This window comes from Heteronotia binoei, chromosome 5, assembly GCF_032191835.1.
Source record: "Heteronotia binoei isolate CCM8104 ecotype False Entrance Well chromosome 5, APGP_CSIRO_Hbin_v1, whole genome shotgun sequence".
Taxonomy (NCBI): Eukaryota; Metazoa; Chordata; class Lepidosauria; order Squamata; family Gekkonidae; genus Heteronotia; species Heteronotia binoei.
Genome location: NC_083227.1, coordinates 36990570 through 37004563, shown reverse-complemented (window position 1 = coordinate 37004563; position 13994 = coordinate 36990570). Strand labels below are relative to the sequence as shown.

The 13994-nt window shown below is 42.5% G+C and overlaps 1 protein-coding gene across 2 annotated transcripts in view; it reads left to right on the top strand.

Moving 5' to 3' along the window:
- Positions 1–8873, top strand: part of LOC132571443 (C-type lectin domain family 2 member D-like) — a 33338-nt gene extending 24465 nt beyond the window's left edge. For both annotated transcript variants that reach the window (XM_060238237.1, XM_060238236.1), the window contains 4 exons: positions 537–629; positions 1778–1962; positions 4160–4263; positions 7841–8873. In XM_060238237.1, coding sequence (XP_060094220.1) covers positions 537–629; positions 1778–1962; positions 4160–4263; positions 7841–7991 — 533 coding nt within the window. In that variant the 3' untranslated portion in view covers positions 7992–8873. The remainder of the gene's footprint in view (positions 1–536; positions 630–1777; positions 1963–4159; positions 4264–7840) is intronic.
- The last annotated feature ends 5121 nt before the right edge of the window (positions 8874–13994 follow it).

Below are 13994 nucleotides of genomic sequence, written 5' to 3'. Positions count from 1 at the left end.
AGGGGCCTTGTACTTTGGGCAGCTGTGTTGCAGGAATTATGAGGCTGATCAGTTCTGAGGTAAGACAGAAAACCAATTTCAGAGAGGCTGGATTCTTTGCAGGTTGAACGGCCTGTTCAGATCCCTGCCTAGCTACCCCTGGTCTCAGATTGTTCCAGAGAGAGATGAGGAACAGGCCTCAAGATTCCCCAGTGTCTGGGGGAATCTGGCGTTGAATAATAGGTCAGATGCCCCCGTTCTGTCATTTGGTTCTCTTCACAATGAGATGGACAAGGGAAAGGTAGAAGAAAGACTGTGGTGTTGTGTCCAGTCCTGCTCCTGATTTCTTTCCTCAGGGCCAATTTTTGAGGAAAAATTATATCCAGAGATGTAGTAACAATGGCATTGTGCATGCCTTCATGATGTCTCTCATGAAAAACAGCTCAATGAGGCCTATCTTGCCTTTTGAGAAACAAACTTGGATAAGTTCTTTAAAGAGGGGCTTGTGTGTTTCATTCTTGTGACCACTATATTCTCATTCTCATGTTGTTTTTCAGCTTTCATCCCAAAGTGCATTACAGATAAAAAATACCCCTTGGCAGTCACCCTTGTGGTTACAGTTCTGCTCATTGTCATCATTGCATTGGCTGGTGAGTGCATAACAATCTTATCCTTTGTCTTTTTTAGTACTTAAATTAAGATATGCTGCACAGTTTGAAAGATAGGTGAATGGGTTAAGGGTTCTCTGTTCCTCATTTTTTTATTCCCTTGGTTCTCAGTTCCTCATTTTTTTCTCACAAGAGGTTAGTTAGGCTGAGAGAGAGTGACTGGTGCCCAGTGAGGCTAAGAAGGAATTTGAATCGTGATTTTCCAGATCCTGGTCCAACATTATGACCATTACACCACACTGGGTGCTTTCACACAGTAGCGATTTGCAAGATTTTTTCCATTTTACACAGTGAAATATAATAGCAAATTTCATTGAAACAAATTATTTAGTGTGTGTGAAAGCACCCACTGTCTGTCGTGATGTACTAGCTGAAGACAAGGTAGTAATCAGCTTACTCAGTTTAGTTTAATATCTGAATACAGGTAACTGAACAGATTTCAGGTCAGTTGTCATAACTGGAATTCTTAACTTTGGTTAAAAATCTGAATACTAAGGAGGAACCAAACTTCCTGTTGCTGGGCAGGAAATTAGTGATAGGGCACAATGCTTAGCAAATTTAAGGTCCTGGCTTCAGTCCTACACATGAACACACATGGCGTGAGACTGCCTTGATCAGAATCAGACCCTTGACCCATCAGAGGCTGTATTGTCTACTTGGATTAGCAGCAACTATCTAGAGTTTCAGGTCGAGGTCTTTCCCATCACCTAATACCAGATCCTTTTAACTGGAGATGCTGTGCATTGAACCTGGGACCTTCTAGATGCCGAGCAAATGCTCTGCACTGTGTCATGGCCCCTTCTTGGCATCTCCAGCTAACCTCAGGTCTGACAGGGCTTTTTTTTTAGCAGGAACTCCTTTGCATATTAGGCTACGCCCCCCTGATGTAGCCAATCCTTCAAGAGCTTACAGTAGGCCCTGTAAGAAGAGCCCTTAACTTCTTGGAGGATTGGCTACATCAGGGGTGTGTGGCCTAATATGCAAAAGAGTTCCTGCTACAAAAAAAGCCCAGTCTTTTCTGAGCTCCTGGATAACCACCGCCAAACTGTTGAACTAGATGGACCAATGGCCAGATAGTATAAAAGACTTCATGTGCTGCCTGAAATCTGATCACTCTGTTTTTCTTTTAGTTCGAAAACCACAGCCTTGTTCACCGTGTCCTCCTCTTGCTGACGCTGCCTGCCCACAACACTGGATTGGGTACCATGGAAAATGCTACTATAAATCTGAAGATGATGGGGATTGGAATAGCAGTGAAACAAAATGTTCCACATTTGGTGCTACCTTGGCACTGATTGATTCGCAGTGGGATCTGGTAAGGAATATGTATGTATCAATAACTGGCAGGTTGAGCATCTGAAGCAAGCATGTGTATAGTCACTATTGTGTGCTGCTGTTCTTCCTTCATCCTGACATGCCACGGGGAAACATTCTTGGTCCAGAAAAAAGGGAATTTCCAGGGGAATTGAAATGTTCTCAAAAAGCCTGCCCCAAATCTTCCATTTTTCACCCCCTTTCACTCCTCCTTTGGAAGTGACTTGACAGCACATAGCACACATACCTTTGATTTGATGTCATCTGTTGCTAAAAAAATACTAAAATTAAAAATAGGAGGGTTCTTTTTTCAGGCTACTATTAAGTCAATCAAGGATCACTTGTTCAGTGTGATGACAGTGTGGTGCTACATAGCCAATCAGGTCTGAGATCATGAAGCCAACCAGAATAAGACTTCAGAATAAGGGCACAGGGACAAGGCATGCAAATGCCATCTCTGTATGCCTCAGTTTTGCTTGCAGGTGCTTGTACAGGAGTTGTTTTTCCCACCCCGAGTGATAGCAGTGAAGAATGGAAACCATTGCAATAGACCCATCCTCCCTCGTTGAATTTCTGGCAAAGTCCGGACTTTGACAAGCATCATAGTCCAAACTTGCAACTCTGGCCCAAGGAAACAAGCAAAAGAAGAGCAGTGGCAAAGTACTCAGCAGTGGCAAAACAGCCAGTACTTTTCCAGATGCTTGATCAGTTTTAAAAGGGAGAGGATACCACTTGGAGGACCAAGCTACAGGAGTGGAATGGCTGCAACTGGGGCTGTCAAGCAGGCCCTCAGGACTTGAGCAGCATCAAGAAACTTCAGGCAGCCCGACTGATTGACAAGTGATGGTGAGCAGATGCTGGCAGGAGGGCTGCACATTTAAAAGGAGATGTGTGAGTGAGTTTCTTGGGAAGGGCAAGAGAAGACTGCATTACTCATGAAAAGCAATGGAGTTCAAGCAGATAACGCAATGCTGGCATAGGCAGCTTGGGGGACTGTGGTCTAAGGTGAGAAGGCTTGGGAGGGAAGCACAGTTGAATGGCCAATGAGGACACCCTGGGGAGTGGAACTCAAGTTTAAAGGGACAGCTCTTGGTCTGAGGCCACAGCAACATTTGTCAGAACAACTTTTTCCATCTGGGAGGGTCATAGTGAATAGCAGCTTCTTTCCAGGGTCAGAGAGGGACTGCACTTGGGTGTGGTGGGCAGAGCTTCATTTGAAGAAAATGTGCAAGTGCATACGACACTTTTTAACTTTTCATTTTACTTTGGGTGAATTTAACCATTTCGGGTTTTTTTTTTTGCAAACCTGGGGAGTACACCAGGTTTGCAGAAAAATTTCTTCAGCATCTGTGCAGCCTTGATCTATGGATTTAGGTATCTGAAGGTAGGGGCCCCATGTCACTGTTAATGTATAGATGCAAACATTAAAGGCTCTTGTTGGAGAGAATCCATTGACAGCAGAGGCAGGTGTAATGAAAGTTGAGCCCTTCCTCCTACAAAATGTTAGCAGCCAAAAATATTAAGAAGGGGGTAATATTGTTGTTTTGTATATGAACTTGCCGAATTAAGTACCTGATACCTTTCTCTTTCTAAAACTTTTAAAAGGAACTGCTTTCCAAATTGTGATTGTTGTAAAAAAAATAATTAGAACCCAAAATGGGGGTGGGGGGTAGATATGTTATTAAGTTAATTTTCTCCCAGTCTGCTCTCTCACTGTGTACCAAATTTATGAAGGAATATGTATAGCCTTGCAGTATCTGATTTCAGTGCACAAGTTTACAGAGGTAGAATATACAGCAGCAGTTTCCAAAAGGGCTCCTGCCAATGCATTTCCTGATACCCATTTGCTTCTTCATCAAAGCATTTCTTCTCTAAAGCAAAAGCCAATCCTGATTTTCCTCCATCTCAGTGGAACAGGAGGCACTTCAGAAGAACCCAGGAGGCCTTTGTATCTCCAGGGAACATCCATAAAAACCACCTGCCTTCATTGAAGGGTGATACTTTGCTCACACAGCATTTTTTTGTTGGCCCAAGAACCCTGTAGCAATCATTTTCTGATTGCCTCTTTTGGGTGGTGGCACCCATTCCCCATTTTCAAAATTCTAAAAATGCCTACAGGCTCAACAAGACTAGGGACCTTGATGTAGAGAGAGTTCTAACACAGAGGTATATTAATCATTCCTTTATTTATCTTCTAGAGTTTTTTAGTGAACATGACTCGCCCTGTTCATCATTGGATTGGCCTCTCAAGGCAAACAGGCCTGGTATGGAAATGGCAGAATGGCACAGAGTTTGAAGATCAGTGAGTATTTTTTTTTCTTGAACCTCTCTCCATTTGTCTTTCAGTATTTGCATGTTGTAAAGGGAATTTCTAACACAAGCTTCTGGAGCTAATGCACATTACCCACTGTTCTCCAGGTGGATCATTAGCTAAACACACCTGAAAAGTGAAAAAAACACATTCAGGGCTGCTACCCAAGTTACTGGGAACAAGGTGGGGGTTTGGCTTAGTGGTGAATTACATTCATTGTATGCAAAGGGTTTGGATTCAGAGGAAGAGGCTATAACTGACAGTTGAGCACTTGCTTTGTATGTAGATGGTCCCTGGTTCAGTCATTGACAGGAATTCTCAAATGCCTGCTACTTTGGCTTGATTCCCTTTCACAAGTGGTGATCAGGCAGTCAATTAATGGATGACCTGTTTGGCTGTTCACAACTGTTCATGTGAATTTGCAGGAACAGGCTACTTGCAGAGATCACCTGAGGGTTTTTTGATCTCTTGCTGGGGAAATTCTGCTCTTCTCACTTTTGCAATGAGGAGCTCATAAAAATAGTTTGCTTTTCCAATGCGGAGCTCAGGAAAATGTCCCCGTCCAGCTTGAGAGGGAAAGAGAAATGAGCTCTTTCTCTGCTTCCTTTTGCAATGCAGAGGCCAAAAGCCTTGTTTCTGACCCAGCCCAGCCTGTAGGAAAGGGAGCTCTTCTTCCTTTCACATATTCACTATGTAGTTATTTTGCTAAGAGGGAATGTGGTTCAGAGACAACTCACAGCTGATTTGCTGGATCAACTGTGAAGGGGCTTATAACAACTGAACAAGCTCCCTGAGAAAATTGCAGCACCCCTAGTTATTGGAATATTCACAGAAAGGGGTTGATACTACCAGAAGGTTTCTGTGACTGGAAGGGATTTCGGTCTGCAGCATATGATTTCCCTACTTCATGCTGTAGTCCAAGATGCCGTCTGAAACACTGCTTCTGGGAGACGGGGACCTCCAGGAATAGCAAAAATCATCCCACTGTGTGCACGGAGGTTCTCTGATGGATCCATGACTAAGAACTGGAAGTGCTCAGAAACATGGTCTTTTTGACACCTGCTGCCCATCAGCACTGACAAAACCTGAGACAGATATGTAGACAGATGGCCCAAGTGGTATAAAACAGCTTCATCATTCATCTCCTAGAAGCTAAATGAAACTAACAGATTGGCCAAGCCAGGTTTTATTTTGGGCTAAAATGAATCTTCCCAGTTGTTTGAGATTTGTCTTAAGCTTTCAGTTTCCTATTTAAATTACGAATTTAAATTTATTCTTTGTGAAACTTTTATCTCAAATCTCAAATGTTTTGTTCTGTGGTTCCATTGGCAATTCTTGGTTATATTAGTGAGAATCAAGCGTGAAAATTTATAAGCAGTCAGCTCTGAAAATAGTGTGAAATACATACTGAAGGTCATTGTGACTTATCAGTTTTAATATCAGTGACATTGCGTTATTAAAAAGTATAGTATTAAATGCCAACTTTCAAATTCTGTCAAATATAAAATGCTGAAGCCAAGTGTCATAGCCATATGCAGGGCTTCTTTTTTTTTGTAGCAGGAACTCCTTTGCATATTCGGCCACACACCCCTGATGTAGCCAATCCTCCAGGAGCTTTCAGGGCTCTTAGTACAGGACCTACTGTAAGCTCCAGGAGGATTAGCTACATCAAGGGTGTGTGGCCTAATATGCAAAGGAGTTCCTGCTACAAAAAAATGCCCTGGCCAGATGTCAAGTATATGGAACATATTTTAGCATTTAGAGAATATCTGGATCATATTCAACATCAAAGTATCTGGAATATGCTCAGCATTTTATGGAAAACTCTGAATGCCATCTCTGGAAGGACATTTTTGTTTCAGTTTCCTTTAGGCAACAGATTTCCAGGATTCAGATGTCTAGGGGTGGGTCACAGGGGGATCTGAAAGGTCACAGGATATGGTAGAATGGGATAGGCTCCCAGAACATAATGAAAAAACATTATGCTTATGCCAAGCAGGCTGGAAGATTTTTGCATTTCCTGCAAACAAAAAACCACCACATCCTTGTTGTGTGATATTGCACACAGCTCTCTGCTATCCGGTGACCATTGTTTTTGCATATTTCTTGATATTGTTGATTCTTTGTCTTTTTACCTCAGGAACCCACCTCTGTAAATGCTGTAATAATTTGCATGCCAAATTTTTCCTATACTAATGTGATATTTACATTATGTTCACATAGGCTATGACTTTGTCTTAACCATATCTCAGTCAAGAACAGTTTTTATGACTGCCCAACAAAATGGAAATGCTGTAGCTTTCTATGCTTTCTAAGGTTGTATTCAGGGCATTGCTTTGTAGAAAAAGCCCAGTATGAACTCATTTGCATATTATGCAAACCCCCTGAAGCCAAGCCAGCCAGAACTGTGTTCCTGTGTGTTCTCCCTCCCTCCCCCCCCCCCGGGTTGTATTTGAACATGTGCAAAAAGTTTCTCTCGCTCTGGGAGGGTGTTTTTGTGCTTCACAGAGCAAATAAATTTTCGTTGCCAAACTTTCTTTTTACACAAGAAAGTTCTAGTTTAATAAGAGTCGACATGTTAGATGAGGGCAAACAGCTTCAATTACAACTTCTACTGGAATAATAGTAGAGATAATTTTGGGAAGGGGCTTTGTAGCATCATGTGAGAACAGATTAAAAAATTGTCTCTGCACAATATCATCTACAACTTACTACATGTGGGGAAACTACACATGCTATTCATTGTATATAAAAGAAAACTTGGTAGCATTTAGAACAAAGTCCTGTCTTGGTCTGAATGTAAAGTTAAAGATTTGCTGCTCTAAACTAGCAAGTTCCTAGGGAGCATTAACCCATCCCAGTTTAACTGGATGAATTCTTGCTGCTATGTTTATTCCACCCCAGCAGATGGCACTGCAATATAGACCATAATGTCTGTCAAGAGTAGGCTTGTTTCAATGGGGAGTGGTGCTGATCTGCAGTGGAAGTAGCAGTTCGATTTTAGTCCAGTAGTAACACCTTAAACAGGAGTTTCAGAAGTATGAGTTTCAAGAGTCAAAGCTCCCTTCATCAGAAGCAAATAGAAACAGAAATCTCTGAGCTCTTTTATTCCAGTCACAAGTTGAGAGGGAGGTTGTAAATAATTTTTTTAAATGGAAAGGAAAGTTCCCCTGTGCAAGCACCAGTCGTTTCTGACTCTGGGGTGATGTTGCTTTCACGTTTTCATGGCAGACTTTTTACGGGGTGCCATTGCCTTCCCCAGTGATCTACACTTCCCCCCAGCAAGCTGGGTACTCATTTTACCGACCTGACCTCGGAAGGATGGAAGGCTGAGTCAACCTCAAGCTGGCTACCTGATTTTTAAAGTGACAGTACTCAGAAAAAGAAATCTCCGGGGGAAACTACTACACTGTTGAACTTAAGTTAATTCAGAAATTCAGAACAATAGACACCCTCACAGCTAAATATGCCTGTAGCTATGAGAGAATCCTGTTCGCTGCTCTGAACAACTCTGAGGAAACGTGGAATAAAGAAGTCCTGTTTAATCATTTAAAAATGCTTATTTCAGGTTTCTTGTGCGAGGAGACAATGTGTGTGCCTACCTGGACAACACTGGGGTGAGTAGTACCAGGTGCTCCCTGGAGAAGAACTTCCTCTGCAGCCAGCCAGATGCCTGCTCCAGGAAGAGAAAAACAAACCTCGCCGGAAAGGATATGTGACTTACTTGGTGTGGAAGAGGACCAAAGCCACCTCTGAAGTGATGCAAGAGTCAGTAGTGGTGGAACCAGCCACTCTTCGTGGCTAGTACAGTGCCTGGGCCCATCGTTAATATTATTGTGCTCTTTTTCATCTGGTCTTTTTCTACAACCGAGTTGAGGCAGTATAATATTTATAAAACTGAGATAGGAATCTGGACTTGAATCTCCCCTCTGCCGTGAGGCAGCCTTTCCAATCTACTGTCCTACAACCTCTGTTTCTCTCCATACACGCGCGCACACACACACACACAAAAGACACATACAGGAATAATAATCCTAAGGATTGAGAGATAATGCACATGAAGTCCTTTGAACCTTCTAAATTCTGTCAGCGGGTACCTGCTGTAGAGATAATGCAGTATGCACCATGAAATGCAAGCCAATGAGAATCAGGTGTATTTGCATCCCAGTTTGAAGTGATTAGCATACCAGTGCCTCCACACAAGTTGAGTGCCTCTGGAAAGGGGAAAGGAAAAAGGGGTTACAGCCCTAAAACATACCACTGCCATTGGGAGAGGAGACATTTTCTGCTTCTTCCTCTTGCTCCTCTCCTAGGTCTAGTTGTAAACACACACACCTTTCACATTCTGTCTGGCACCTCTGTGGACACCTATTTGTCACAGTAGGCTGGGGATGGGGTAGGAAGAATAGCACATATCCAAGCAAGGTTGGAGTAAGCCATGGCTGCTTTATGTCTCGATATTTCACAGTATTTAAGGGTCCAATGGAACTCTTTTGAGTTATTATTGTCAGGTTTGCCAAAGAGTAGGGGGAAGTAGAAGCACTTGCCCAGAGAATCCATGTGTATTTCTCTTCTGGAAGAGAAACAGGTCTGAAAAGAAATATTTAAAGAAATAGAAGAGCTGTAGTAAATGGCATGGGAGAGGGCAGGATTTAATTCCTTTCACTATTTTCTGTCATGTATCCTCTCTCATGTGTAACAACCCTCCTCCCCATACACACTTTACACAGGAAATCCCAAATCACCCAAAGCTGAAGGTGAAGACAACAAAAAATAGAAGACATTACCCAGGTACAGGAAACAGAGTGTAAATACCTCAAGTTCCTTGACACTCCTGACATTTCCAGTAACCAATATTGGGTAGCAGCGATTCATCTTCATTTCAGGTTACAGCTGGCAAATCAGTTCTTTCCTCCAGGGCTTTTTTTTGTAGCAGGAACTTCTTTGCATATTAGGCCACACACCCCTGATGTAGCCAATCCCCCAAGAGCTTACAGGGCTTACTGTAAGCTCCAGGAGGATTAGCTACATCAGGGGTGTGTGGCCTAATATGCAAGGGAGTTCCTGCTACAAAAAAAAGTGCCCTGATTTCCACTCTAGTTCATCTATGACACTCCTGAATTTTTACATTAATTATAAATGTTGTGTGTCTGGTTCGTGTTACTGAATTTAGATTTGAGGGTAGTGACTTAATATTCTACTTTTGTCTGTCACTGCTTGTACACTAAAGTGAGTGTCAGGGTATGTGCAGGCGACTGCCTTACCTAATGTGAGAAGAGCCATGCTGGATCAGACCAGTGGTCCCATCTAGTCCAGCATCCTGTTTCACACTGTGGCCAACCAGATGTTCTGGAAGGCCAACAAATTGGGAACAGATTTTCCCTCCTAGCACGACATTCATAGAATTGCTGCCTCTAAATATGGAGACTGCCTTTAGTCACCATGGCTAGTAGCTACTGAAGGATCTGTCCTCATGAATCTATCTAATACCCTTTTTGTTTGGCTACCAGTAACTCAGGAACTATACACATTCCTATCTCTTGGTGATAAGTATGTCACACAGATGTCTAACAAACGGATTTATAAATGTAATGTTTATTTTTTAAAAAAACCGCTCATCACCAATGGATTCCAGAGAAACCAAAAAATGTTATTTAAAAATCCAGACCCGGGAGCTTGGATTTGGATGGGTGACTTGGAGAACAGAAGCATAATAATAATAATAAGAAGAAGACATTGGATTTATATCCCGCCCTCCACTCCGAAGAGTCTCAGAGCGGCTCACAATCTCCTTTACCTTCCTCCCCCACAACAGACACCCTGTGAGGTGGGTGGGGTTGGAGAGGGCTCTCACAGCAGCTGCCCTTTCAAGGACAACCTCTGCCAGAGCTATGGCTGACCCAAGGCCATTTCAGCAGGTGCAAGTGGAGGAGTGGGGAATCAAACCCGGTTCTCCCAGATAAGAGTCCGCACACTTAACCACTACACCAAACTGGCTCTCCTAATAATAGTGAGACTTAAAGTGGGTGGAAAGGCATTTTTCCTGACAGCGAACTCTGTGTGCGTAAACAGCTGCCCAATTTGCAGAAATAAACCATGGCTATCATCTTGCTGAGAAAAAAGCTACACCTACTGAATATCTGCATATCATGATGCGTGTCATTTTATACGCCTCGGACAGGAAACGAGTTGGCATCTCTGGCTTGTTCACTGGCCCTCCAAGGCCACTATATGAAACAGGAAGCGGGACTTGATTGATCACTGGTCTTATCTAGCAGGGCTTATATTTAGCTGCAGTAATAAATATAGCATTAACCATGGCTATAAGAGTGCCAGATCCCAATCTGGGGGGACTCGGGTTTAACAGCAAATTCAGACTTGTGTGACTAGCATGTAAAGACAAAATCCTAGTGTTTGTGGCTTCTTTTATCACCAAAAGCTACACCTAAAGAAATGTTTCGCTTTTCCAAACCTTTTCATGGTTTGAATTTGGCATGATGCTAAGCAGGGCGTTTTAAAAAAAAAAATAACAGGAACTCCTTTGCAAATTAGGCCACACACCCCTGATGTAGCCAATCCTCCTGGAGCTTACAATAGGTCCTGTATTAAGAGCCCCGTAAGCTCTTGGAGGATTGGCTACATCAGGGGTGTGTGGCCTAATATGCAAAGGAGCTCCTGCTACAAAAAACCCCTGATGCTAAGAGTGTGTTTTTTTAAAATCAGTAAATCAAGTTCATGGGAGCTTGATTATGATAGGACAGGGTTTAGTACACATCTTTCTTAACCACCAAAGGCAGAAAGCTGGTCTTCTAGTATCTGTACTAAGTCTAGCTGCAAGGTTGCATGGATCCAACCAGCCATGGTCACAAAGATCACATATCTTTCCCTTGCTTTCCTTCCCTCAGCTGTTCTGCAGAACTCAGGTAAACAAATAATCCAGTGGGTTGTACAGAGGAGACCAAAGTGGGCAGTGCTTTGCTGAGGTAAGGGACAGGGAGATTTCATCCTCTTACCTCACCACATTGCAGTCACCCTACCCACATGGCTGTTAGTCCACATGTGGTCACACAAGCCCAGGATTCAACTTACCCATCTGTTGTGGGAGGTGGAGGAGAAAAGCAAGGCAGACACCCACATCCTTTATCTCCTTCCATCGATAGATCATTAGGTCAAGCCCACTTCTTGCCAATCAGAGGCTGCTGTCCCATGCTGCTATTCTGTTGTTTATAATTTTTGGCACCCAAGCATGTACACTCTAGATAAATCACTTGTCGTAATCCCCAGCTTCTAGCTATGAAGTTCCTGGGTCAAGTCTTGGAAAGCTGGATTTTTCCTTTATTTTGCTCAAGTCCCTCAACTGCTCTACAGCAATAACCAAGAAGCAGTGGAGTTGCCAGGAGTTATATGGAAAAGAGAAATTTGTGTGATGTGGCTTTTCCCCTCACAGTGCTGTTGTAGTGGGAAGAAACTGTACCACCATGAATTTTCTGTTCCATATTACTCTCAAGTGCACAGAAGCTTAAAGATATATAACAAAGGTAAAACAGGCTCTGCTGCTGCTATTATTTACAACAGGAAATTAGAAGATGCTTCCTGAACTACTTTACACTGTTCTTATTTAGTATACTACAAGATCCTGGCTTTGGGTGATGCTAGAAAGTCTTTGTAGCCATCCTACTTTTAAAAAACCCTGGAAGTTTAATATTTATGTAACTAAACTGCATATGTTACTATGCATTTCAATAGTGTGGTAAAGAGAATGACCTGTTAAGAAAAATGAGACAAGTTTTGGTTTTACCTGGTGTAATATAGAATGTTTGGTCATTAGGATGTTGACGACTGTTGTGTATGTTGTAGATGGAGAACTGAGCTCATCACAGTGAAGGCAAAATCATGACTGAATAGTTATTTGTATAATATTTATTAAAATATTTTTGTATACTATTTAGATTAGGACAGTTAAGTGCTCTAGAGAGGTTGGGGCTTCGTCTATTACATGAAGTGCAGAAGATGGAATTTTTCCAAAAAGAGTCTCCAGAGGTTGCTCCTCTTAAGTTGGCTTGGGAATCTCCTCCTTTTGAAGATTCTCTTAGAACACACCCCTTGAAGTCACCATAGAAATCTGTTTCCATTGTACATGGGCTGTCTGGCCTGTTTCCCAGTCTGGTACTGCCCAAGCTGAGGCCTTCCTCATGTCATGGATGAAACTGCATGAAGTGCCTTTAAGACCATTCTCCAGCTGGCTGAGAATAAGACATGAACAAGGCTTACTCAAAGCTGAAGGGACCTTGTCAGGTGACGGCTGCCTTTTTTGCCTGTGTCCGGTTTTGCACACTACTTTGTCACTCTCACATCAAGGCCCTGTGAAAAAATGACCCCTCGTGTCAGAGAGGGTGTGTCTTGAGGCTCCTGAGCTCAATCAGTCATCACATAGTCTCTGCCTTTTTGGAAACTTTCACAAGAATGTGCTTTATGTAATATGTACATATGCTTTATGTAATATATTTATAACTTAATATATAATACAAATGTGTAAAAACTAATCTGTTGTATGGTTCTCTGCCACAGCTGAAACGTATTTTAGGTAGGGAGGCACCTTACCTACCTTAATTCACATTTTCTTGCAACAATCTGAAATTGAACTTGTAACATTAAAAAAGCACATTTAGACTGGTTGCTAGGATGGTCATGTTAGCCAAATTGCCTCTGAGATCAAATTAGGGAATTAAAAATAATAGGCAAATAGCAAGAGCAGGATCAACAACCTATGTCTACAGGAGACAGACTTCCCAGAGATCCAATGAAATATGAGATTGATTAACTAAAATTCAATGTGTTTTATTGGAAATTAAAGTTCATACAATCATATAGTTTCACTAGCATCCACACAATCATTAAAGAACTAAGAATATACAGAGATAAAAATTGGATAGGGACATTTGCATTAGCAGCACTGAAGCGATGATCACGGGCAATACAATTATCTGTCCGAAGGGAAGAGAAGATCTCAACAGCAATGGCAGGAGGGAAGGGGGTAGCAAGAACTGACCAGGGAACCTTACAATAATGGACCCAAACTTGATCAAGGTATGGGAGTTATCACTGCTGGCAATAAAAGGGGAGTACCATCAGGAGAACAATGAACACCTACTTACCTGACCATAAATAGTGAGATTCATAACTGGAGCAAAGGGGCAGTGGCCATTTGGGCAGTAACTCTGATTGGAGTGGACACTTGATCTTTGCCCTACTAATTGGTTCCCAGGGAGGACCAATGAAGTCCAGGATTCTGTTACCATGTGAGAATTTGGAGTCCAGATGCTAACTACCTGTGACACCTCTAAGAAACTTTAGCAAGACCAAAGGAGGAAAGGAAAACAATGGATGTGACCTGTTGGCTGCAGAGTCTTGATGGTGGGTATTGATTTGCTGATGAGTAACTGCCTTTCATCGGAACCAGAAGTTCTCCATATGCAGAAATGTGATTGCAGCTGTGGACGTGATGTGGCTGCTTTACACATCATGGAAAGAAGATGTGTTGTCCTTTTTCCACCCTCCCTCTGGAAAATGGCTTTTCCTTGGCATCCTGGCTTTTTCCTCAGTATGGTGAAGCCTAGTCAGAGATGAGGGATGACTGGGACAGTGGTCTTGTTTTTGTGTGTGTTGATATGTACATCTTGAGCCTTGGTATGGCTCTCTAGGATAAAACTTCCCACTCCTGG